The sequence below is a fragment of the Carassius auratus genome, chromosome 27 (genome assembly GCF_003368295.1).
Source record: "Carassius auratus strain Wakin chromosome 27, ASM336829v1, whole genome shotgun sequence".
Classification (NCBI taxonomy): domain Eukaryota; kingdom Metazoa; phylum Chordata; class Actinopteri; order Cypriniformes; family Cyprinidae; genus Carassius; species Carassius auratus.
In genome coordinates, this window is record NC_039269.1 from 12114269 (window position 1) to 12138682 (window position 24414).

Consider the following 24414-nt stretch of genomic DNA (forward strand, 5'->3'; position numbering starts at 1 on the left):
GGCCCTAATAATAAACAAAGCAGATACAAGAGGGTCCTCGCACCTCGGTGCTCGGGCCCTAACAAATGCTTAAAAGAGAAGAAAATCAATACAAAAAATAAAAAAATACACATCTGTAAACTAATACAAATAATAACAAATTATTTTAAAAAATAGATTTAAGGCTTTAAAGTAACTTAGTTTTTTTTTTTTTTGGCTTTTTCATTTCTTATTTATTTTAAAGTATACAGGTAGTGACCCATTTCTATTTTGAAATGAGTAAAATTAGTTTTTTTTCCCTGTCCATTTACATTTGTGAATAAAGAATTTTCCATATATATAATGAGTAAATTCACAATATACCAAATTTTGAAATCAATACTATACTCATAAAAAAATAAAACATCCTTTTCTTTAAGTTGCAATTCAATATTAATACTTTGTTTAAAAAAAAAAAAAAAAAACTAGATCACACCAAAATAAATTTCTATAAATACAATCATAAAATAAATGAACAATACTCTCATTTTCCCCTTTACAAAAAACACACTTCAAGTCAATATCTTTACAAAACTTTGCAATTACCTGTTTTACAGGATAAATATGATGAACAATCTTGTATGATACCTCTCTAATTTTATTTGTGATACAAAAACGTCTGGAGATCTTAAAGGTTTCTTTCCAGTAGAAATCTTGAAATTGTGATCTCCAAAAACCAATGGCTAAAGGAACACTAGAAATTTGGCAAATCTTTCTAAGATAATTGCTATTACATTTTTGTTCTTTTATATTTATACCTTGCAATTTAAGATTGAAATCTATATTTAGTTTTTCGACTGTATCATTTCCTAATAATTTCCTAAGTTCTAAAGGGATGGCATTAATAACCATCATATACTCCTTAACCGGTATATAAAATGAAAATTTTTCTACAAATTCTAAATATGTAAGCACATGACCATTTATTGGTCCGAACATTTGGCAATGCCTCTCCTAATGTAGTGAATGCTCCAACAACTGCATCGAATTGAATTAGAGACGGCGTCAGAGCAGAGAGTGATGTTAATATGATGTTATCCAGGGGAAGGTTTTTTAGCAGAAACTCTGCTGACCTCATATACCCTTCTCTGAGAGAGTCATAGATATGTCCAACCCATACCTTCCTCTCCACACGAGCTTTGTTCATTGCATTGTAGCAGAATTGTCCAACAGAGAGCCTCTGGTTTGACAGTTGCAAATCCCTGCTCCGTACATCAACCTTGAGAATCTCCTTGTGACTCAGTGGAATAGCCTTTGGTCTCATAAATTTGCTCAGGAGCTCTCTAACAAGGGCCACCATTACCACATGCAACAAATGCACCATTGGCTTTTCATGTTGAAGCTCTTTGACAAATCTCTGAAATGTCAGAAGGACCCCTGCAAATATAAAAAAACAACAAATAATTCAATTTGAGCAATTAAATGAACAAAAGTATGATTATGTATTTAAAAACACAATATATACTGTAACTAAATAATAATACAACTAAATTGATTTCCAGCGAAACATTAATTGGATCAGAACACTTGTCATACATATAATAGAGGGAATTACTTTTTGATATATTCCAAGATAACTGTATAACAATACATTTTTCTTTCTGACACAATGGAAAAAAAATCAAGCTTCTGTATAGCCTCTGAGGTGACATATGTTTCTAGGTATCAAGTCTAGGTCTTGCATCCTCTGATTAATAAAAATTAGATTAGACTGAGACTACAGAGATGGCTTTTGAATATGCTACTCACTTTCATGTTACAGGAGTAAATTATAGGAAACTGATGCCTTGTTACATAGTTCTTCACAATATCGTACTTAAATGTTGATCATATTCTCATTAATTTGGCTATTGTTGCTGTAGAAAAGACCTGACTGTTTCATTGCATCATGACTTAGGTCATTTGTTAGATCAGGTGCTAGTGGACTTCAAACACAAAAATATTTAACAAATACAACATTCTAAGTTGCATTTAGTTTGCCTAGTCATACAAAAAATACCTCCGTATAAGTCATGACTTTTACTCTTTCGAACTCTGAAATGACCACAGACATCCGATCTTTTCGGTCTTGGTTAACTTGTGTTCCCGTCCGGGACGCTGCTGCCTGTTCTTTCTGAAGAACTACTATCCTGGCCTTTTCCTCAGTTGTGAGGTCATGCCACTCAAACACTTGATTAAGAAGCCTTCTGTAGTACACACACACACACACATTTATGTAACTATATAGCCTATTACCTTAATATGCTGCTAATTTGCTATTTTCCTAACACCTACAGTAACCATTTAAAAAATATCTTAAAAGATGTTGCATCATTAGGCCTTCTGTACATTCAATAACGAGCTAAAAATAACTAAACTAAATAACAGACATTAAATACACACTTGTTACACCTTTTATTATTAAAAGAGTTTTATTAGGCCTACCTGTATTTGTGTTCCTCATTTGCGTCCATGACATGATAGTAGTGCACCACAAGTACATCCAGGAGTTCATTCATTCTACTGCAGACTTCAAGCATCTGAATGAATCGGTTACTAATGGGCCTTATCAAGCTCTTGGGGGTGAGATGGAGTAAACCTGGCAAACGTGAGGTGTGTTGCAGTGCTCTGACTGTTGCTTTGTGAACAGGGTCTAATTCGTGCCGTGACAGTACTTTTTTCCCGCTAGTTCAATACATTAGTTTTCTGGCACACACAGTGCAATAGCATGCTCCTGGTTGCCGGAGTTTTTGACACCAGCTTCCAAAGGGCTTTCCGTCCCTACCCACATCCTCAATCCAAGCCCAGCGCCATTTATTCTTTCTGCTTTTATCAATGTCTTTAATGTCTTCCCCTGGCTTCATAAACATAGCCATGACTTACGTTTTGAGTTGAGAAATATGAGACACAATTGTAAACACCTTCGCGCATGGAGCATTGCCTTAACCTGTATCAATCTATTTGACAAAGACACGAGGCCCGCCCCTTAACTACTTCTGATTGGCTCATGAGTCGTTGAGCGTTAAAGCTGCTCTCTGACCTGCGCATCTCAGATCTAAATGACAGATCAATACGACGACATATAGTGCCATGTTAAAAAAAAAAAAAATTTAATAAAAAAAAATCTAAATTTCCGAGATTCAAGTCGAAACTCCGAGATTAAGGTCGGAATATTCAGAGAATAAAGTCGAAATATCTAACCTCTGCAAAAAATAATAATAATATTAATAATAAAAATAAAGTCGGAGAATAAAGTTGAAATGTTCTGAGAATAAAATACTTTATTCCGTGCGGAAACAAGGCTATGGTTGTGACGATGACGCGCTTGATTTATTAGCCTATGTAGCCTACTGCTGTTCTGTTTGCATAGACAGAACATAGCAAAACGTTTAGATATCGTTTCAGCTATTAAAACAGTTCCGTTTTGTATGTATGACACATTGATTTCGTTTCTGTTTTAAGTTCAGTTCCGCAGTAAAGAGACTTCTGCAGATTTCGTTTGTCTGTAAATACACGGTGCGCTTTCATTCATGATGAAAATAAAACTAAATGTCATTCTCCATGATTTCAATGAATAATCCACCTGGTCAACATAATGTTTTTTTCATTGATACTTTTAACTGAATAATGCCTATCACTTGAAACAGTTTTGCTGATTTGTATTTATTAAAACGATGTATTTTAAATTTATATTAGTCTACATCAATGTAACAGAAATGAGTCGAACCAGACAAATGAAAGAGTCTATCAAAGCGATGTTTGAAACACGAGAGCCGAATTCCTCAGGAAGTCATAAATCAGTTCTAGTGCCACAAGAACCAAGCAAGATGACCAACCAACTTGTTCACACAACAGCTTTCAACATTAACACCACTGGAACAATTATTTACAATTTCAATTCAAAGAAGAGAAATTTGGTGCCAAATGTGTTGTTCGTAATGGAAATGCAACGCTGGACATCACATGTAAACCCAGGAGATCAAGTTAAACACTTCCATTGACTTCCCCCACCCAGCAGAACCAGACTGAAATTCCTAAGGGGGGGAAGGGCTTTAAACCTCTGTCTTCACAGAAAAGTCTTTGTCATGAGAATGACAAAGAAATTGCTTTTGTACATATATATGGACCAGAATGAACTCAAAAAGACTTATAAATGAATCAGTCCATCGCTTCACTCCATATTCATTTATGTGTAACCCACACATTTGACTATCATGTTATAATCACTTATTGTGTATGTTTTTTTTTTAATAACTATGGCATAGCTTAACGATGCATAATTGTGTTTGGTATGTCTGTGATTTAATTTTCTTGCTTGATATTGTCCTGACAATCATTTATTTGTAAAATATATCATATTCGTGTTATAGGAATCATGTCAAAAATTAGACCCTACCAGAGCAAGAAAACTCGGACCACATGCTTGGTAAGATAAACAAATGATTTATGATACCCCCGAGTCAAGACAATATCTGATTGGTCAAGACAACATTTGAGGTGTGGCCAACAGGCCAGTTTAAAAACTGAGGACATCGTAAAATCTTTGCTTTTAGTTCTAGTCTCTAGCTATGCTTCTGCTAGCTTGTAGCTTCTAGCCATGCTGTTTGTCATCACTGTTCTTTGAGTGCGGTTCCTGCGTGCTTCAGCCTGCACGCCTGCTGCTACTTAGCCACGATGAGAAGGAACACAACCTAGTCTCGTCAAACTTTATTTCTTTTCTTTTCCGTTTGAGAATTGTGTGTTTTGAGTTAAGTTTTGTAACGTCGACCTCGTCTGCTCGTTTCAACTCCAACCAGCCACACAACTCCAGCTTCAGCCAACGCCCAAGCACGGGCTCCCCAAGACGTCACTTCAGCGACTGAACTTCCAGCCAATCAACGACCTCGGGATAGCCCTTTCACCAAGACTCTTTCACAGGAGACGCAAGTAACTTTACCTCCAGACTGTGACCTTTGCTGGTGTATCTAATATAATTTTAACCTCACTGAGGAACTCAATGCGAGGGCTAATTATGTGATTGATGGTTGTTCATGTCAATGCAATTTAACATATTGCTGTAAACTTGGGATTCCATATTTCCATTCTCTTAAACTCATCTTTCCCTAACTTCTTCCTGCAACTTGTGTGAATGTGTGAGTGCGTGCGTTTATGTGTTAGATTAGTTTATATGTCTTAGATTTATCTAATAAAGCCTTATTCATATTGAAAAGAGAAGTATCTTGTGTTTTGTGCTTACAAGTTAATGTCTTAAACTGCCGAACTGGTTACTGTGCTAATTGATAGTGTTTCGCTATAGTGTGGATATTAGTATCCAGCGCAGATTTGATGTTAAACGGCTCGTTCACTGAATCGCAGGGCGTCTCAATGATCAGATGCCTGAAGGTCCCACGTTCATCTGTTCAGACAATAATACGCAAGTATAAAAAACATGGGAATGTACAACCATCATACCGCTCAGGAAGGAGACGGATTCTGAGTCCCAGAGAGGAACGTTTTTTGGTGCGAACTGTGCGAATCAACCCCAGGACAACAGCAAAAGACCTTGTAAAGATGATAGCTGAAACTGGTAAGACCGTGTCATTATCCACAGTAAAACGAGTCATGTACCACCATGAGCTAAAAGGTTACTATGAGAGGAGAAAACCATTACTTCAAAACAACCTTTAAAAAGCCAGACTACAGTTTGCCACTGCACATGGGGACAAAATCTTAATTTCTGGAGAAATGTCCTGTGATCTGACGAAATAAAAATTTAACTGTTCGGCCATAATGATAAACTGTATATTTGGAGGTAAAAGGGCGAAGCTTTGAAGCCTCAGAACACCATCCCAATCGTGAAGTATGGGGTGGTAGTACAAGGTTGTGGGGATGCTTTGCTGCAGAAGGGACTGGTGCACTTCACAAAATAGATGGCATCATGAGAAAAGAAAATTTTGTGGATATATTGAAGCAACATCTGAAGACATCAGTCAGGAAGTTAAAGCTTGGGTGCAAATGGGTCTTCCAAATGGACAATGACCCCAAGCATACCTCCAAATATGTTACAAAGTGGCTTAAGGACAACAAAGTCAAGGTATTGAAATGGCCATCACAAAGCCCTGATCTCAATCCCATAGAAAAGTTGTGGGCGGCACTGAAAAGGCAAGTGCGAGCAAGAAGGCCTACAAACCTGACCCAGTTGCACCGGTTCTGTCAAGAGGAGTGGGCCAAAATTCCAGGAAACTATTGTAGAAAGCTTGTGGAAGGATACCCAAAACGTTTGGCCCAAGTGAAACAGTTTCGGGTCAATTCTACCAAATACTAAGGAAGTGTATGTATACTTCTGACTTTGATGAAAGTGATAAAAAAAAATACATACAAATTATCCCTCGCTCGATTTTGACATTTAACAAATGCAAAAAATATGTTAATATTTATTGATCTAAAACAGAATAAGTTTACTCTGATTTAATGTATGACAAAAAAGAAATGAAAATTTTTGTGTTTTGTTCGGAAGTGAATGTAAATATCTGGTTTCAACTGTATGTCAATCACTCGTTGTTTGACATTCTCTCCTTCTTGTTCTGTTAGACCATAAAGCCTTAGATTCCATCTTCTTTGGTACCTTTCAGCTTCATTCACTCTTTCTTCCAACTCTGAAATTCTCTTCTGATGTTCTTCGTTAGCTTCTTTGAGTGTCACAATGTCTTTCTTAACATCATGCATCTCTTTGAAGAGAAATTCAGTAGCTTCTTTTAAAGAGTATGCATTCTCTGTTTTGTTTGATCTCATCGTGTATAGTTTTGGTATTTTGATAAATTTTCTCCACCAATATTTGCACGATGTTGTTCTGTACCTTAGCAAGCGTTGGCTCTGATTTACTTTTCTTGGGATCTGGCGTGCATGGCTCCGAACCTGGGATCGGAGTTAACTTTAGCTCTGGACTACTGCATCAAGCGTAGGAATGAGTCTCCATGACATCCATATTTTGATTGTCAGCAGAAAAATCTCTTCCTAAACCAAGTTTTCCTTTATCTGTATTTCGACCCCGTCTCTTTTCTGTCATTACATCATACAACCAATGGGGAAGAGATTCCAATTATCGTTGAACTGACGTTGTATAGTTTTCAGACTTCTGTAAAGACTTTTGTAAATTATTATTTCTAAAAGGTTGAAGGTTACTAAATTACACATTTGTTGCTCCGTTGTTAAATGCCTTGCTCAGTACATCATTCAAAAACTGAAAAGTTGCTCGGTGGGCGTGAAAAACGAATACAAACTCTAACAACAAAAAACTCTGTTTGCATCGGACGCCCGCTCCCCCCTCCCTGAACAGCGTCTCTGCAGCATTCAGCGGGATGTGGGAGTACTTTACTTTGAGCTCTCAAAAAAGAAGAGTAACCTGTAAACTCTGCACTACTGAACTGTTTAAGGGGCCGTTCACATATTGCGTCTTTTGCGCACTTAAGTTCGTTATTTCCAATGTAGACGTGCAGTATGCGCGCTCCTAATGGGAAGCGATGTGGTCGCGACACGCACGCGGTGCGACGTGCCCGTTTTTCCAGGCGCATCCGCACCGCATCAAAAACATTTAAACTTTTCAGAATGCCGCAAGCGCACCGCGGGTCATGTGACAACTAACCAATCAGCTTCATCCTTTCCCATAACAACGTTAAAAGCTCAGCCAAGATGAAAGGAACAGCTGATCATAGTTGTATATGGATATCCATTTTGAAATAAATTTAGTAGCAGAGTTAATGCAAGAGATTTTCAGAGCTGCAAATCCATTTATCCTTTGCTGAAATTTCCGCGTCTTCATGGAGAGAGCACGTCATGGTTGCTCAGCAAAGGCAGACGCCTCAGGGGCGCAACTGCCCGAGCGCTTTGGAAAGGAGAAATCGGTGCGCCTAGCGTTTTCCACGCGTTTTTAGGCGCGATATGTGAACGGCCCCTAAGACTTTTATTTGTGCAGATTCTCCAGTGCAATGTTGTTTGCAAATGTTTAGTCATAAAAGCTGATAACATTGCTTTTTAACAGTTAACATTTAAAGCTTTACAAACATGTTCTGTGATCAGTTTGTCGTTTACCAGTTCAAAATTCAGTCGTGCATCCTAATTTTGACTGAATGAGAGAGGTAAATGTTTAAAGATATTTGAAATGCACTTTTTTTTCTAAGTATTCACTGCTCTTTTTCACACAGCAGGTTTTTTGTGTCTCTTTTTTTTTTTTTCTGGACAACCTTCTGATGGATTTTAATTTAAATTGTGAATTCCATTCAGGTTTCATGCCTTTGGCACTTTTTTCAAAGGATTGTTTACAATTTCACAGTTTCAGCTATAAAGCTGTTTTCCAGTAAATAATAAAATACAATGAACTGCAATTTTATTCTGTTTTATCCTTATTCTTCGTGAAAATATGTTCTAAAAGAATCCTTAAGCTTTGTTCAGGATGTTAAACTACTTTCGGAGCTCTAAGGACTGCCATGGTGAAAACATTATTCGAAATCTCCTTGTGAAATTTGCTAGAGTATGGGTCAGTGTTTTGATTGCAGAAGAGTTCGACAAAGGATTACTAACACATAAAACAACTCAAGGTATATTTTTGATGAGGATATGACGATGCAAAATGGTTAAAATCTCTTAAAAAAATTTACTTGGGGAACAAATGGAAAAAATAAAATATAAGTACATAAACCGATTAAACGTAAAAATAAATCAACAGATTAATCGATTATCAAAATAATCGTTAGTTGCAGCCCTACAACTAGTTGCACAATGATCCTTATAACATCACACAGATTTAAATAAAATTTGATAAGTCAAAAAAACAAAAAAAACAAAAAAACAATTACGTTCACTTTGAACGTAAAAATTCCAGAATTTTGTCTGACAGTCTGAGGTTTTCTCAAGGAACAGATCAGTGCATAAAATCAGTCCCAAAAGTTTATGAGGTGCTTAACTGAGTCATCCAATTCTGTCCTGGGTAACTCAGAATGAATTGGTGGGTGATCCAACTCCTACCGTTCAAAGATGAGCAAGTTCAGTTTCGGTTTCTCTTTCAACAGGGAAATCATGGGATTCGTTAAATGGGCGGCTCGCCAGTCCAACTCCACCGATGAGCAATCCAGGAATGATTCATACGCAGAAATGGATCACACTCATCAGCTGAACATCACAGCACTCACATGGAACCAAAAGCAGAAAAACAAAAACCTGGCCAAGAAACTCATTTACATGCACATTGGAAGAACCAGGGAAGTTCCAGATGATACACGTTCTCAAAATGTCACTCTAAAGCGTACATTGCTTCTTTCTGAACCTTCAGTTCTCACTCAGTTTGGAGCTTAAAATCTCCCAGAGCAGAACACTCATCCGTTCGCGTCAGAGGTTCACGGAGAAAAGGAAAGATCTAGAAAAGGAAAGATCTAGAAAGCGCTAATCTCTAAAAATGCAGCGATAGCGGGCGTTTCAATGACGTCACTCAAAATGCGTTCTCCTTGGAGGCTTTGCAAAGGGAGATAATGCTATTGGACTTATGACATTCAATATTTTATATTTCTCTATTTTATATAATGAACTAGTTTACAGTGTTATACTTGATCGGTTAGCAGCTTTCATACTGTATGTTGTTCAATTTGAAGTTAATTTTGTCTCGGTCTACTGGTAACCTGGGTTACACAATCACACTTGTAGCAATATTTGTTAGTTCTGCTTGTTGATTCAGGTTGGACCAAACCAATGAAATGCTAACAAAAAGTTATGAAAGTTTGGATTATAAAGAGACAAACTTGTCCAAAGTATATTATAAAATGTCACTAAAGAAAAAATTGTATAAACATTTATCAATTCATACTAGAGAGAATTTATATATATATAAATAAAAATATTGTGTTTATCGGCAAACCCTTGGACAAAGGGTGAACAGAATTATCTGTAACACTATAACTGCAGTAAAAGCTCATTACCTTCATCCTGGAGACAGACTTTCTTCATTTTACCGATCACCTCATCATCTTCATTGTAATGGGCCTCCTCTATGACATCAGAAGCCTTTGGCACCATCTGATTGGCTAAAGTTCTCTCGTTTATATCTCCACTGACTGCCTGTGTACATAGATCACAATATGATAGTTTCATCAATATGATGCATTTATGTCTTAGATTGATATCATCTATCATTTTACAAACACTTCATTACAATTCTAACACACTCACATGCTTTACAACTACTAGAAGTACATACTACATGCATGTATTAAGGTATCTTAAAGGGATAGTTCACTCAAAAATGAAAATTTGATGTTTATCTGCTTACCTCCAAGGCATCCAAGTGACTTTTTCTTCAGTAGAACACAAACTGAGATTTTTAACAAACAATCTGTGAATTTTATAATGTACGTGGATGGGAATCAAGGTTAACACATAATAATAATAATAAAATAAAAAAAAAACAATACAAAACCAAATTAAACCATGGCTTGTGACAATACACTGGTGTGTAAAGACACAAAACACGAGCAAGAAACTGAACATTTTATATATATATTTACCTCTGATTCACGCAATGTGCAAACTATTCAAACTCTCCTAAGCATGTTCTCAAGCAGGTGTGTGAGACGTAGTCGTCTTGCTTTATGGTGGATCACAGATTTATAAGTGCATTACTGCCACCTATCTCTCAAATGAACCATAGACACTATGTACAATCTCAACTGGGAGTGTCAATGGTACACTTGAGAGATAGGTGGGCATAGTGATAGTTGGCAGCCATTTATGCTGTGGCGCCCAGAGCAGTTGGGGGTTTGGTGCCTTGCTCAAGGGCACCTCAGTCATGTTATTGCTGGCCTGGGACTTGAACCCACAACCTTAGGGTTATGAGTCAAACTGTCTAACCATTAAGGCCATGACTTCCCCTTAGGCAAGAAGCCTCCTCACATGCCTGCTTGAGAACGCACTCAGGAAATTCGAAAAGTTTGCACATTGCGTGAACCACAGGTAAAAAAATAAATACCATTAAGTTTCTTGCACAGACCGATCGTTTAATGTCTTTACACAATGTATTGCAGAAGCCAACGGATTTAATTTGGTTTTATGTGTTTTTTTAGCTTTATTGTATGTTTTAGCCGTGATTCTCATCCACGATAGACTGCAACGGTTTCAGTTAGAGTCTCAGTTTCTCTACTGAATAAACAGTCACATACTTTGTTATCTGCCTACCCCCAGGGCATCCATCAAATTTCATTTTTGGGAGAACTACCTCTTTAATAGTATGAAAACAGTGATGATTCTGCATTTTGCACACTATTTTACACATTTTGTAGTGCTAATCGTGGTGAGAAATCTGTACTGAAATGGACTTAAAAATCCTAAAATATATGATAGAGATGTGAGTACTAAACTACATTTACATTTAGTCATTTAACAGAAATTTATCCAAAATGACTTACAAATGAGGACAATGGAAGCAATCAAAATCAACAAAAGAGCAATGATAAGCAAGAGCTATAGCAAGTCTCAGTAAGCTTAATGCAGTACACATAGAAAGATTTTTAAATCATAAGAAAAAAAGACTATAGCAAGCTAGTGCCATTTTTTTAGAGCCATTTTTGTTTTGATAATTGCATAATAAATTAAAGCTGCAAGCAGCGATGAACGGGCCCTCGCACACGGGCTCACCGGCAGCGAGTGGCTTTAGTAAATAGGTAAACGGTGAGAAACATGCATTTAAACTCATAAATATAAGTGGAATATATCAAAGTTTACTCCATATTTGTGCCAATCTTTGTGTTGCCAGCAGGTGGTGCTCTCATTATAATGGACTATTGGCCTTCAGATGTGTTCAGGGCAGGACTCTTATCGAACATGTGAAGTTTGGGGAAGATCGAACAAATTATGCCTGAGTTACAACAACTTCTCTTGCTGTGGCGAGATATCAAAATTTGTCATGACACCATGGACACGCCCTTTAACAAAAACTCAAGATCTCCACAAGTTAACATTGCACAGGCCTTTAGATTAGACTGACTATAAAAAATACATTAATCTAAAAAAAATTCTAGGAGTAGTTTGTCACAGCATACAACATGTCACTTCCTGTTGCCAGCAGGTGGCGCTATGACTATAACTGAATATGGGCATGTAGATCTGTTAAGGGCAGAAGTCTTATATAACATGTGAAGTTTGGGGCAGATTGGACATTGTAAGTCTGAGTAACAGCAACTTCCTTTTTCATGGCGAAACATCGAATTTTGTCAGGCCGCCATGGACACGCCCTTTAACGAAACCTCAAAATCTTCACAATTTAACATCGCAAACGCCTTTAGATGTTAACTGACCAAGTTTGGTGTTGATCTGAATATATCTCTAGGAGTAGTTTGTTAAAGTACAACCCCTGAAAATGGCAAAAACAACGTCAATTTTGCAGAGAAAATTCTAAATAACCGACTTCCTGATGGGATTCGGATTTCGTAACATGTGACTTTTTTGTAGGTATTGGTGTGTTACATGTGTGTACCGATTTTTGTACATGTACGTGAAAAATAACTCGAGGCGCACTCCATTGAATGTGCATATGCACTCCGTTGAAAGTTTATAGGTGGTGCTATCGAGCCATTTTGCCACACCCAATGGAATATTGGCCTTCAGATCTGTTCAGGCCAGGACCCTTATCACACATGTGAAGTTTTGGCAAGATCGGACACTTTATGCCTGAGTTATAACATCTTTTATTCCCATGACGAAACATCGAACTTGGTCACGGCGCCATGGACACGCCTTTAAACAAAAACTCAAGATCTTCACAACTAAACATCACACAGGTCTTTAGATTAGACTGACCACAAAAAAGACATTGATGTTGAAGTTTGGGGCAGATTGGACATTGTATGTGTGAGTTATAGCAACTTCATTTTTCGTGGCGAATCATCGAAATTCGCCAGGCCGCCACGGACACGCCCTTCAAAGAAAACTCAAGATCTTCGCATTTAACAAAAATGCGATTCATTCGGGAAAAGAATAATAATAATAATTAAAGCTGCAAGCAGCATTTACGGGGTTCAAGCACATTAAGGCCTCTGAGGTGGTCTGAGCCAACCTGGATGTATGGATGAAAGTTAAACACATCCAAAACGGAGAATAGGCTGACAGACAGACACACGCACTGAATTTAAATGATTAAACTAGTTTTTAAGAGTTTGGATGTCATTTTCAGGTTTCACTGTAATCACAATGTGGCTAAATTTTAAAAACTGATAAGTCTGTATGAACAAAATGGAAAACTTTAACTCAGTGAGATTTAAAATGTTGTAACAGTGTTTTTTTATTGTTTAGGCATGAATTCATAAATCTTTTCAAAAGTACTGTTTCAATTTGCTGAATGAGCCCATTAGTGGTCTTCTGCTGCCATCTAGTGGTTATAAATTGCATTTACTCAAACAACACTGTTTTTAAAAATAACTGTTATAGTGTTATGTTTTTTTTCCCAATCTCTCTTAAATTTTGCATGCTTGTTTAGAATGAAATTAGGCATTATTTTACACAGTTTTGATAATTTGTGGGCTTTCTGTTTGTATTAATAGGCCTTTGTGTACACTGTGAAAAGAACATATTATACAATCACTGGTTTATAGTTGTCCAAATGCAATTGTAATTATTGACCTTCAGAGTCTATAGAATTGTACTTCAGTGGTTTTATTGATTTTCAGCTTAAAGCCTTGGACTACTTTGCCAAAGTAACTTTTTTAAATAATCTTGAATATTTAATTAACAGCTTTATTGACAACATTGGTCCCAGAAGTTATTCAGAATGAGGAGATCTATCATATGATATGAAGATCTAGTGTTTATGTGAATATATGAGCATTTTCAGACAATTTAAGGCCATTTACCATATAAATCTTATGTTTTGAGACCTTTTCTATGTTATAGCGCCACCTATGGTCCGATCTCCATGAAAATTTGCTTGCTTGTTAAGAGTCACCTTTTACATGTTTCATAAAGTTTTGAGTTTTCGTTTAGGTTTTATATGCTTTTGGGTATTTTGGTCATGCCCCTTTTCTAATTTAGCCAGTTATAGCTAACCAAAGGACAAAATTTAACATTATTTTTTATAATTTTTGATCTAGAGAGTCCAGAGAAAATTACTGTAGTGGTTTGGTTTCGATCGGGTAAAAAACCTGGGACTAGTTCGCAAAAGTAAGTTTTTAACATATTTGTGAATAACAATTGAACGATTTGATTGACATCTTCGCTCCTTGAGGCAAAGTTGTTCACAAAGAGGAGATCTATCATATGATATGAAGATTTAGTGTTTGTGTGAATGTATGAACATGTCCTACAAACTGTGATCATTTTCTATAGAAAATGTGTGTTTTTGAGGCTTTTTCAACTGTGATAACGCCACCTATGATCCGATCTCCATGACACTTTGCATGCTTGTTAAGAGTAATGTGTTACATGTTTTCACCTAGTTTCATAAAGTTTTGAGTTTTCGTTTAGGTTTTATAGGCTTTGGGGTATGTTTGGCCACACCCCTTTTCTAAATTACCCATTTAAAGCTAACCAAAGGACAAAATTCAACATTTTTTTGATAATTATTGATCTAGAGAGTCCACAGAATATTACTGCAGTGGTTTGGTTCCGATCGGGTAAAAAACCTAGGACTAGTTCGCAAAAGTAGGTTTTAAACCTATTTGTGAATAACAATTGAACGATTTGATTGACAGCAATGGTTCTTGAGGCAAAGTTGTGCATTATGAGGAGATCTATCAAATGATATGCATATTGTGTTGATATGTGAAACACCACGTGATTACAGAGCCATAAAACTCGTTAGCGCCAACTAGTGGCCGATTTCTTTCAAAATTCTTACAGACCTTAAGGTTCATGAGTCGAACGTACCCAGTGAGTTTCGTTCCGATCAACATCCGTTAACCCTTTCAAATAAATGCTTAAAAATGTTTGGCCAATGGCGGCCATGTTTTTTGAGATATGCAAATGTCCTCATAGGTACTTGTGCCCCTTCAGACCAAGACACTGCATACCCATTTTCAAGTCGATCGAGCCAACGGTTGCCTAGTTATAGCCATTTATGTGTTTTTTCTATCTTATTGCGCCCCCAAGTGGCAGAGATGAGCAATTTTTTTTATTTGACCAAAGATTGAGCTCATACATATGTGTACCAAGTTTGGTGAAGATATCTCATTTCATTCATGAGTTATAGCCTGTTGCGTAAAATTGGTCCTCGACTTTCGAACATTTTGGCATCCCATTACGACAGTGAGTCGAAATTTCAACTTTTTTTGATAATTATTGATATTCACTGTCCAGAGAATATTTCTGCAGTTGTTTGGTTCAGATTGGTCGAAAATCCTAGGTCTAGTTCGCAAAAGTAGGTTTTGGACATGCGTCGAATTTGCGAAAAAAACGAGGCCTCCTAGACCCAAAATCAGAGTGACCGTTTTTAATTTCGCATGACCCACGGATTCCAGAAATGTAAAATTTTTGGGTCTATGACAAGCGGTTTAGGAGCTATTAGCAAAAACGCATTTTCGATCACTGTAGCGCCCCCATTGGCCAATTGGGCTGAGACTTTGATAGGTTCTCCCCAAATTGAGCTCTATGATCTGACCAAGTTTCAAGTGTCTAGGCCTTACGGTTTGGGCTGCACGTTCAGTTCTAGGGCGGAAGAATAATAATAATAAATATAGCTGCAAGCAGCAATTATGGGGCCAAGCACTCCACCGGCAAATTCAGGAGCTAAGCATAGCATGGAGCATCACACCAAATTCAACAATGAGCAATTACAACAATTTTAGGATGCTTGTAATTGAAATGGCTGAAAAATCATAAATACAACCACTAGCAATGATTAAAAGGCCTATCACTTTTGACCAACAGGTGGCGCTGTAATCAAATCATTTTGGTGTGTTCTGTGTGAGATGACAATAACACACAAAAAGTTTGGTGTCAATATGCCTAAGCATTCCAGAGATACAGCCTCAAGTGTCATTTTGATATTGTGCCTCAAATTCGTCGCTGTGGTATGCAAAAACGGTTTTGTCTATCGACACAAAATCCATAACTTTGTGTCAGCACAGTCTGAAGATCATCTGATTCAATTTTGGTGGAAATCGGACTAACGGTTGATGAGGAGATCGTAGTAGTAGATTTTATTGATTTATGTTGAAAAGTAGGTTTTCAACATAAATCAAAATGGCGGACCGGAAGTTCAGCTTAATCTGGCATATTTGGTATCTATGTTGTCGGCATAAGCCAGGGAATATTTTGAGATCAGTTTCGTTGCAATAGGCTAATGCATTAAAAAGTTATTACCATTTGTATTAGTGTAATTATTCATGGTTAATGAATGGTTTATTACTCTTGACCAATAGGTGGCGCTGTTACCAAATTTCTGTGGCATGGTCAGTGTGAGGTGTTGTTGACACATACAAAGTTTGGTGCAAATATGTCAAAGTGTTGCATTGATACGGCCTCAAATGCATTTTGGCACCCTTCCAGCAAATTCGTTGATGCGCTAAATGAGAACCGTTTCGTAAATCGACACGAAATCCATAACTTTTTGCCAGCATGGTCTGAAGATGATTCACGTCAAATTTGGTGAAAATTGGACTAACGGTCTAGGAAGAGTTCGAAAAAGTAGGTTTTCAACATTAAGCAAAATTGCGGACAGGAAGTAAGGCCAATTTTCACATAATTGGTATCAATGCTCTCGGCATGACCCACAGAATATAGCGAGACCATTTTAATTTTAATAGTCTAATTTATTCAAAAGTTATTAGCATTTATGTGATATTTCATTTAAACAATTGGCCACAAGGTGGCGCTGCCACCAAACTTTTTGAGTACCTTCAGGGCATGGAGACGAATATTTTTGTAATTATTTGTGAAACGATACGATGCTGTGTTAAAAAAAATACAGCATTTTAAAACAATTCAAAATGGCCGACGCCTAAAATGGCCGACACAGGAAAATTGGATATCATTCGACTCGACATGACTCTAAAGAGACCAGTTGTGTGATTTTTGGCCAAACCATTCAGAAGTTATAAGCCAAAATATGCATTTTTCATATCTCCTGACCACTAGGTGGCGCTGTGTCGAAACACTGCAGGTAGTCTCAGGTCATGCTTATTATAATACACACCAAGTTTGGTCTCAATATGCCAAACCGTTGCGAAGATATAACCTCACGTGTATTTTTGCGTGCTTTTCGTCACATTTTTTCACGTGTCATTCAAGAACGGTTTAACAAATCAACTTGAATTCCATAACTTTTAGCCAGCATGGTCTGAAGATGATCTGAGCCAATTTTCGTGAAAATCGGAAAAACCGTCTATTTCCATTTTCTGGCTTACGGTTCAAAAAGTTATTAGCATACAAACATTGAAAGTTTGGACAAGTGGTGGCGCTAGAGAGTAGGAGTTAGAGACTTCAAATTAGCTATAGTTAATGTTGGGACTGTCCTCTATCAGTGTGCAAAATTATACAACTTTCCCGCAATCGGTTCTATGGGCTGCCATAGACTTGCGGCGGAAGAAGAAGAAGAAGAAGAAGAAGAAGAAGAATAACGCCAACGAAAACAATAGGTGCCTACGCACCTTCGGTGCTTGGCCCCTAATAATAAAAATCCTAACAATTACAATAGGGTTTCAGCACTGCGTGCTTGAACCCCTAATAATAATAATAAACCAAGCAGATACAAGAGGGTCCTCGCACCTCGGTGCTTGGGCCCTAATAATAATAATTAAAGTTGCAAGCAGCGATGAACGGGCCCTCACACCCGGGCTCACCGGCAGCGAGTGGCTTTAGTAAACAGGTGAACGGTGAGTAATATGCATTTAAACTCATAAATATAAGTGGAAAATATCAACATTTATTCCACATATGTGCCAATCTTCCTGGTGCCAGCAGGTGGTGCTATCATTATAATGGAATATTGGCCTTCAGATGTGTTCAGGGCAGGACTCTTATCGAACATGTGAAGTTTGGGGAAGATCGAACAAATTATGCCAGAGTTACAACAACTTCTCTTGCTGTGGCGAGACATGAAATTTTGTCATGGCGCCATGAACACGCCCTTTAACAAAAACTCAAGATCTCCACAAGTTAACATTGCACAGGCCTTTATATTAGACTGACCACAAAATATATATTAATCTCAAAAAAATTCTAGGTGTAGTTTGTCGCAGCGTAAAACATGTCATTTCCTGTTGCCAGTAGGTGGCGCTTTGACTATAAATGAATATGGGCATGTAGATCTGTTAAGGGCAGAAGTTTAATCTAACATGTGAATTTTGGGGCAGATTGGAAATTGTATGTCTGAGTTACAGCAACTTCCTTTTTCATGGCGAAACATCGAATTTTGTCAGGCCGCCATGGACACGCCCTTTAACGAAACCTCAAAATCTTCGCAATTTAACATCGCAAAGGCCTTTAGATTTAACTGACCAAGTTTGGTGTTGATCTGAATAAATCTCTAGGAGTTCGTTAAAATACAACACATGGAAATGACCAAAATTGTGCAAAATCTGCTCATAATATTAAAAATAACCAACTTCCTGGTGGGTTTAGAATTTTGCTCCAAGAGTCTTTTTTGTAGGTATTGGTGTGTTACATATGTGTGCCAATGTTCGTGCAAGTACATGAAACATAGCTGGAAGGCTGTTGATTTTCTTAGTATAGGTGGCGCTGTCGAGCCATTTTGCCACACCCTGTTCTGAATCCTATATCAGACGTAATTTTCACCAAGTTTTACGCGTGTGCAAAGTTTCATGACTTTTTGAGCATGTTTAAGCCCTCAAAAAGGCGATTCATTTTGGAGAAGCGGAAGAATAATCATAAAATATAGCTGCAAGCAGCAATGGCGGGCTCAAGCTACCAATGACATCGCCACCCCGGTGGCATCAGGTAAACTGTGCCCAGCGGGCACATGCATTCACACTATCCCTCTGGCAGTGAGGTTTTAAAGGATATGGCAGTTAAAGGGTTAATCCGAATCATCTAGACTTTAAAATCACATTCACAGAACAATATATATATATATATATATATAATATATATATATATATATATATATATATAAATATAACTTGAGTAACACTTTACAATAAGATTTCATTTATAAACATTATGTTAACATGAACAAGATTTATATAGCATTCATTCATGTCACTTAATATTCCAAACTTAAACATTAAAACATTGTTTTATTGTGATTTTTTTCCAAGCACATTTTACCAATTCCAAACCATATCAATCTTAATAACTACCATTATTTGGAAGAGAAAAACTCCTATTCATGTGTGCAGAATTATTGGGCATGTTTTCTTTTAAAGATGAAATGTGCTAAAAAAGAGTTTTAACTTAAACTGTAAAGCCCATGAGAAATATCAAACACAAATGCAATACAGAAATGGATAAGTTAAGACTTGACCATTGTACAAAAAATGCTGACTGGGTCATGAGGTCAGAAAAGAAGAAGAAAAAAACAGGTCAAGAAGAACTGACAAAAAGAATTGCAAAATAATTAGGAATTAATGTGAAGATTAATTTTTAGTCAATTCTGCAAGACAGACTTTCAGGAAAGGAGGTGGAATAAAAATGAGCTCCTAAATCTTAATCCAGGATTCTGGAAGATATATTCCTCAAACCATCGGACAAGAGGAGGTGGTGCTGGTCCTTCACGAGTCACTCTAATCTGTTCATAAAGCCTATATATAAAGTCTTAATATATAGTATTTCACAATACTTCATGGTATTCTAATTAAATCATTTTTTGGAATCTTAGATCTCGCAGAACCTGACACATTGTAATTCCGAGACTCCAGGAAAGTGGCAGTTCTGTAAAATGTTGGCGCTGGAGACTAAATTCTCCCTGATACTTTCACACCTAATTCACTTAACACACACACAAACACACACACACACACACACACACACACACATTTCCCACAGTGACAGAGGGACAGAGTGACATCAGATGTATGATAGTTTTTTAATTTTCTATCATCCATATAGTGTTGTATAGTCATGAAACTATGCATATTTCCTCAGAATGACTTGTCTTTTATGTGTACATATTTTTGAAGTGTTTAAAAGCTGCACTTTTAAAAAATAAAAGACATTTACTGGTTACTTTTTTACTTTTATTTCAAAAAATCACCACGACAAAACCATTCAAGCTATCCAATATTCATTCGCACCAGTGTTAATTTTGACACGAAATTTTAATTTAGTTTTAGTCTTAGTCTTTTGACTATAATTCTTTTTAGTTTTAGTCAAGTTTTAGTCATCTGATTTGTTTTAATTTTAGTCTTATTTTAGTCGACTAAAATTGCTTGGTATTTTAGTCGACTAAAATTGCTTGGTATTTTAGTCGACTAAAATAAGACTAAAATCAATAACAGATTTACTAGACAATTTTTTACAGCTGGTATAGGAAACAAACTTAACCAAAATATATAAAACACAAATTCAACTTTATTTCAACACAACTGTGTCTTTATTTCGATTCAAAAGCTTTTATGCAGCAACAAACAGTCATGATAATGTAAACAATAACTAGCTGCCAATTGACCATCAATAAAAGAAAAATAACGTTAGGTCCAGGACCTTAAAGCTTACAGCTGAGCTGAACAATAAGTGCATACATTTAAAGTAAATATTTAATAAGTTGGCAGCTAAGTGGATAAAAAAAGTAACAAGATTTTATAAGGTATTCATTTGTCTAGCAATATTGTATGTTTTAAATACTACAATATTGCTAGATTTGTATGTATAATGATAGGATGTGAACATTCATGTTTCACATGACTAATATAGAAATATTTGTGATATTGTCAACAAGTAGAACATTATAAAATATACTAAACATTAGTATTAATCAAATGTATTTATCATGATATTACATATTAGTATTGTGCTCGCATCTAATTTGAAGAAGGGGCTATTTTACAGTACTTTTCAGTTCGTAATATTTAATGCTACAACATCTACGCACTGCACTATTCCAATTTTGCTTAGCTCAATAAACAAAAGAACATCGTTGTAAAATTACATTTGAGAAAATGTCCGGGTGGCTCGTCTGTAAATGTCTTTTCAAATTGGTTGTGTTCTTGCCACGAATGAGCGCTCTGCGTGCTTTACACTTTGTTTTGTTTTGTTCGTCGTCAAACGTGAAGTGAGCTGTGGACATTTTGTCGCTCTTTTAGACAGTAGGGACTTTAAGCAACAGCTGCGAATGGAACGGCTACAGCGACCGGAAGTTTGCCGTCACACCGCTGTAGCCAAGAACGTAAAAGTCACTAAGCAACGGTAAAACAGAACAGCGCAACGCAGCATTAATTCATTTATTGAGATCCAAAAAAATATATAATTTAAAAAAGCAAGAGAAGGATTGCTTTTGGCGTTAAATGACAATCTTTTGTCAGAAGAGGAGTTTTTAATATTGTATGATGTAAATAAGTCTAAAAACATAACATTTATTTACCTAACTTCTCACGTTGTAGCGACTCTGGCAAATCAGCTGTTCTCCCGTAGTAGACCGTTAAATTAGAACGTCATAAAGTAGCAGTTAAATTCGCGCAGGCGCAATACAACGCCAGAATGGCGTTGCCGTTCCACCAGAGGCTGTTGCTTAAAGTCCCTATCACCTCTTCGAATGCCGACTTCCCGGGAGCTCATAAAAACTGAAAACCTTCGCTTCACGTCTCAATAAGTCAGGCTCTGATTGGTTCTCTTCTCTCATGCAGTCTGTTCTGTTTTGCCGGTTCTTTTGCTCATTCCTCGCATCTCTCCCGTCTGCTGATTTGATTTTCGTCACAGTCTATTTTCGTCTAGTCCTTTATTCGTTGACGATAATGTCAATCAATTTAGTCATAGTTTTAGTCTCCATCAGTGCCTTCTATTTTAGTTTTCGTTTCGTTTTCGTCGGCAAAAATATATTCGTGACGAAAATAATGACGAAAATATTTAGTCAACGAAATTAACACTGATTCGCACCTGTACTGTAAGATAAATTCTTTAAACAGTGGTAAAAGAGGATGTGGTGCTGAACCTTCAAGAGTCACTCAAAAGGTATCTGTCCATAAAGCCTATAAAGAATTATTCTTAATATACGGTTCACAATACTTCAGCTTGTTATTCTAATTAAGTGAGGGTCATTTTATCAGTAAAATACATAAAATTCATATTATTTTTCTTTGAAAGATTTCTATAAATGATTTAAATCATACTTGTTTCTACAATAATTATTTAAAAGTAATCCTATAGCTCCATCTGGTGGCCATTATTGGTACTAAGAATTGCAAGCTTGATTTATAAGTTATGATAGTTTTAATTTTATGCTGGCTCTTGAAAATGATAAAGCTATGAAACTTACTGTGCTTCCTTCAAATGATGACTTCTACGTATATAAAAATTATGAAGAGTTGGAATGAAAAATTTTAAACATATATTAAAATAAATATTGTATTTTTTTATGTTACTTTAATAAATCGCTATGGCCACACCATTTAAGGAATCCTAAACCCATTCGCAATTTAACATCTTCAGTATATTGGCTTCATGTTAAAAAAGTTTGGCGTGAACTAATTGTGTCTTCTTGGAGGAGTATGAATTCATTTACAGGCTGATTTTATCATAAATCCACAATAAAATTTCTGAGTTCTGTATCAATCTGTGTTGCTTGTTTATTTTTATTTTTCATAGGAAGATAACTGACCCTTTACTCTCCTTTTTAATAAATGTGCTTATAAAACAAGCTATTTATAGCTGTATTTATAAACTGCTTACTAATGACTATTAATGTTGGGACAAGGATTTATAAAGCATGAACTGACTATTTACTAATGAGTGCAGTTGTTACAAAGTGTTTTTAATGCATTTGCTAATGTTAACAAATTAGACATTATTTTACAGTGTTATCAAATCCTTAAATGATTTTTGTTTAGTAATGATTTTATTGACCTACAAGCATTTGTGAAAGTTCTGCTTGCATTACAGCTTAGTCTTGATCTGTGAGCTGAACAGATTTACTGTTACATCCATGAGATTATGTAAATTCAAATAAATATCATGTCACAGGATGTCAGAGGTCAGTATCAAATGAGTTTGAAATTATTATTTGCAGCACAAATAAGGTTTTTTTTGGATTTTTAAAAATCCCTAAAACTGTCAGAAAAGGATAAGGCCTAAGATTTCTATGTGAGTGGCTAAATTTATTTGTTTTTATAACTATAATGCATAAACTATGAAATTATACAAAATGTATGAAAAAGTACAACAGTTATTGTTTTACAATGTTTTTTATTTTGTATTTTTTTTGGATTTACATTTAAAAAAATTAGCCTACTGCAATCATTCTAAACAGCTTGAATAAAACCTGTTAATATTTATTATAGACCACTGTAACTGTGTATAATCTAACAAGCAAATTTATTATGAAAATAAAAGTGTGTACACCAGATAAATTGGACGATAAAGAAATTGCTAATAATAGTATAATAGAGCATGTTTTAGGTTTTTAGGTGTATAGATGCAGAATTGGACAAATAAAATGTAAAATAAAATGTAATTGATTTAATTAAATATAGATTAATTCTTGTTAGAGCAAAATAATAAATAAATAAATAAATAAATACGTACACACATTAAAAAGCAGCCAAGTTGAATGAGTTTCCTTTTTTATATGTAGATTAAAATTGAAGACAGAAGCAGCTGGTATATGCGGTCACTTATATTAAAATCAAGTAGATCCACTTCAGATTTATTTCTCAACAGTTTATGTTCACGTGGCTGTTTTCGTTTATATTCGCCAAGCTATTATGTATTTGGAAATAATCTTGTCTGTGATGTGTTCGTTCTTTTGATGAAAGGCAGAATCCTGCAGCTGGAGAGATGTTATTCTGCCAGTCGCGCTTTCAAATAGTCTTGCGCACATAAACGGGTCACAAACAACTGCATTTAGCTCTTGTTGTGTTATAATGGGTGTATTGTGTGCATTTATGGCAATAATTTATTTTAAAAAGCTCTTAAACAAGAATGAATTCGTTGTTTTGAACTTGTGACACTGTGCGCGCTGATCGGAGGCAGTGATTTCAGATAGGCAGCCGTAAATATTTCATTTTCACACAAACAGTTCAAAAACATCTTAATTTAGCTCTTGGTGTGTTCTAATTGGTGAATTGTGTGATATCGCTGCAATACTTTATTTTTAATAGCTATAAAACAAGAATAAACTCGTTTTTTTTCTGAGCTCATCATTCCACACGCTCCTGCTCAGAGCTGTGATTCATCTCTCATGTTTCTCACGTATCACTGACCACACATCAATTATTAATGAGCCCTGACCCGGTAATAATCATATATGTTGGTTTAGCTTGTCAGTGTGAATTAAATCCAAGTATTTATTTGTATTTT

General features: G+C 36.1%; 1 protein-coding gene across 1 annotated transcript in view; it reads right to left on the reverse strand.

Annotated features, from left to right (window-relative positions):
• Positions 1–436: 436 nt before the first annotated feature.
• LOC113045516 (uncharacterized) overlaps positions 437–24414 on the reverse strand; it is a 71638-nt gene continuing 47660 nt past the window's right edge. Inside the window, exons 5-6 of the mRNA XM_026205924.1 lie at positions 9942–10080; positions 437–1395 (exon numbers count right to left, since the gene is read on the reverse strand). Of these exons, the coding sequence (XP_026061709.1) occupies positions 881–1395; positions 9942–10080 (654 nt within the window). The 3' untranslated portion in view covers positions 437–880. The remainder of the gene's footprint in view (positions 1396–9941; positions 10081–24414) is intronic.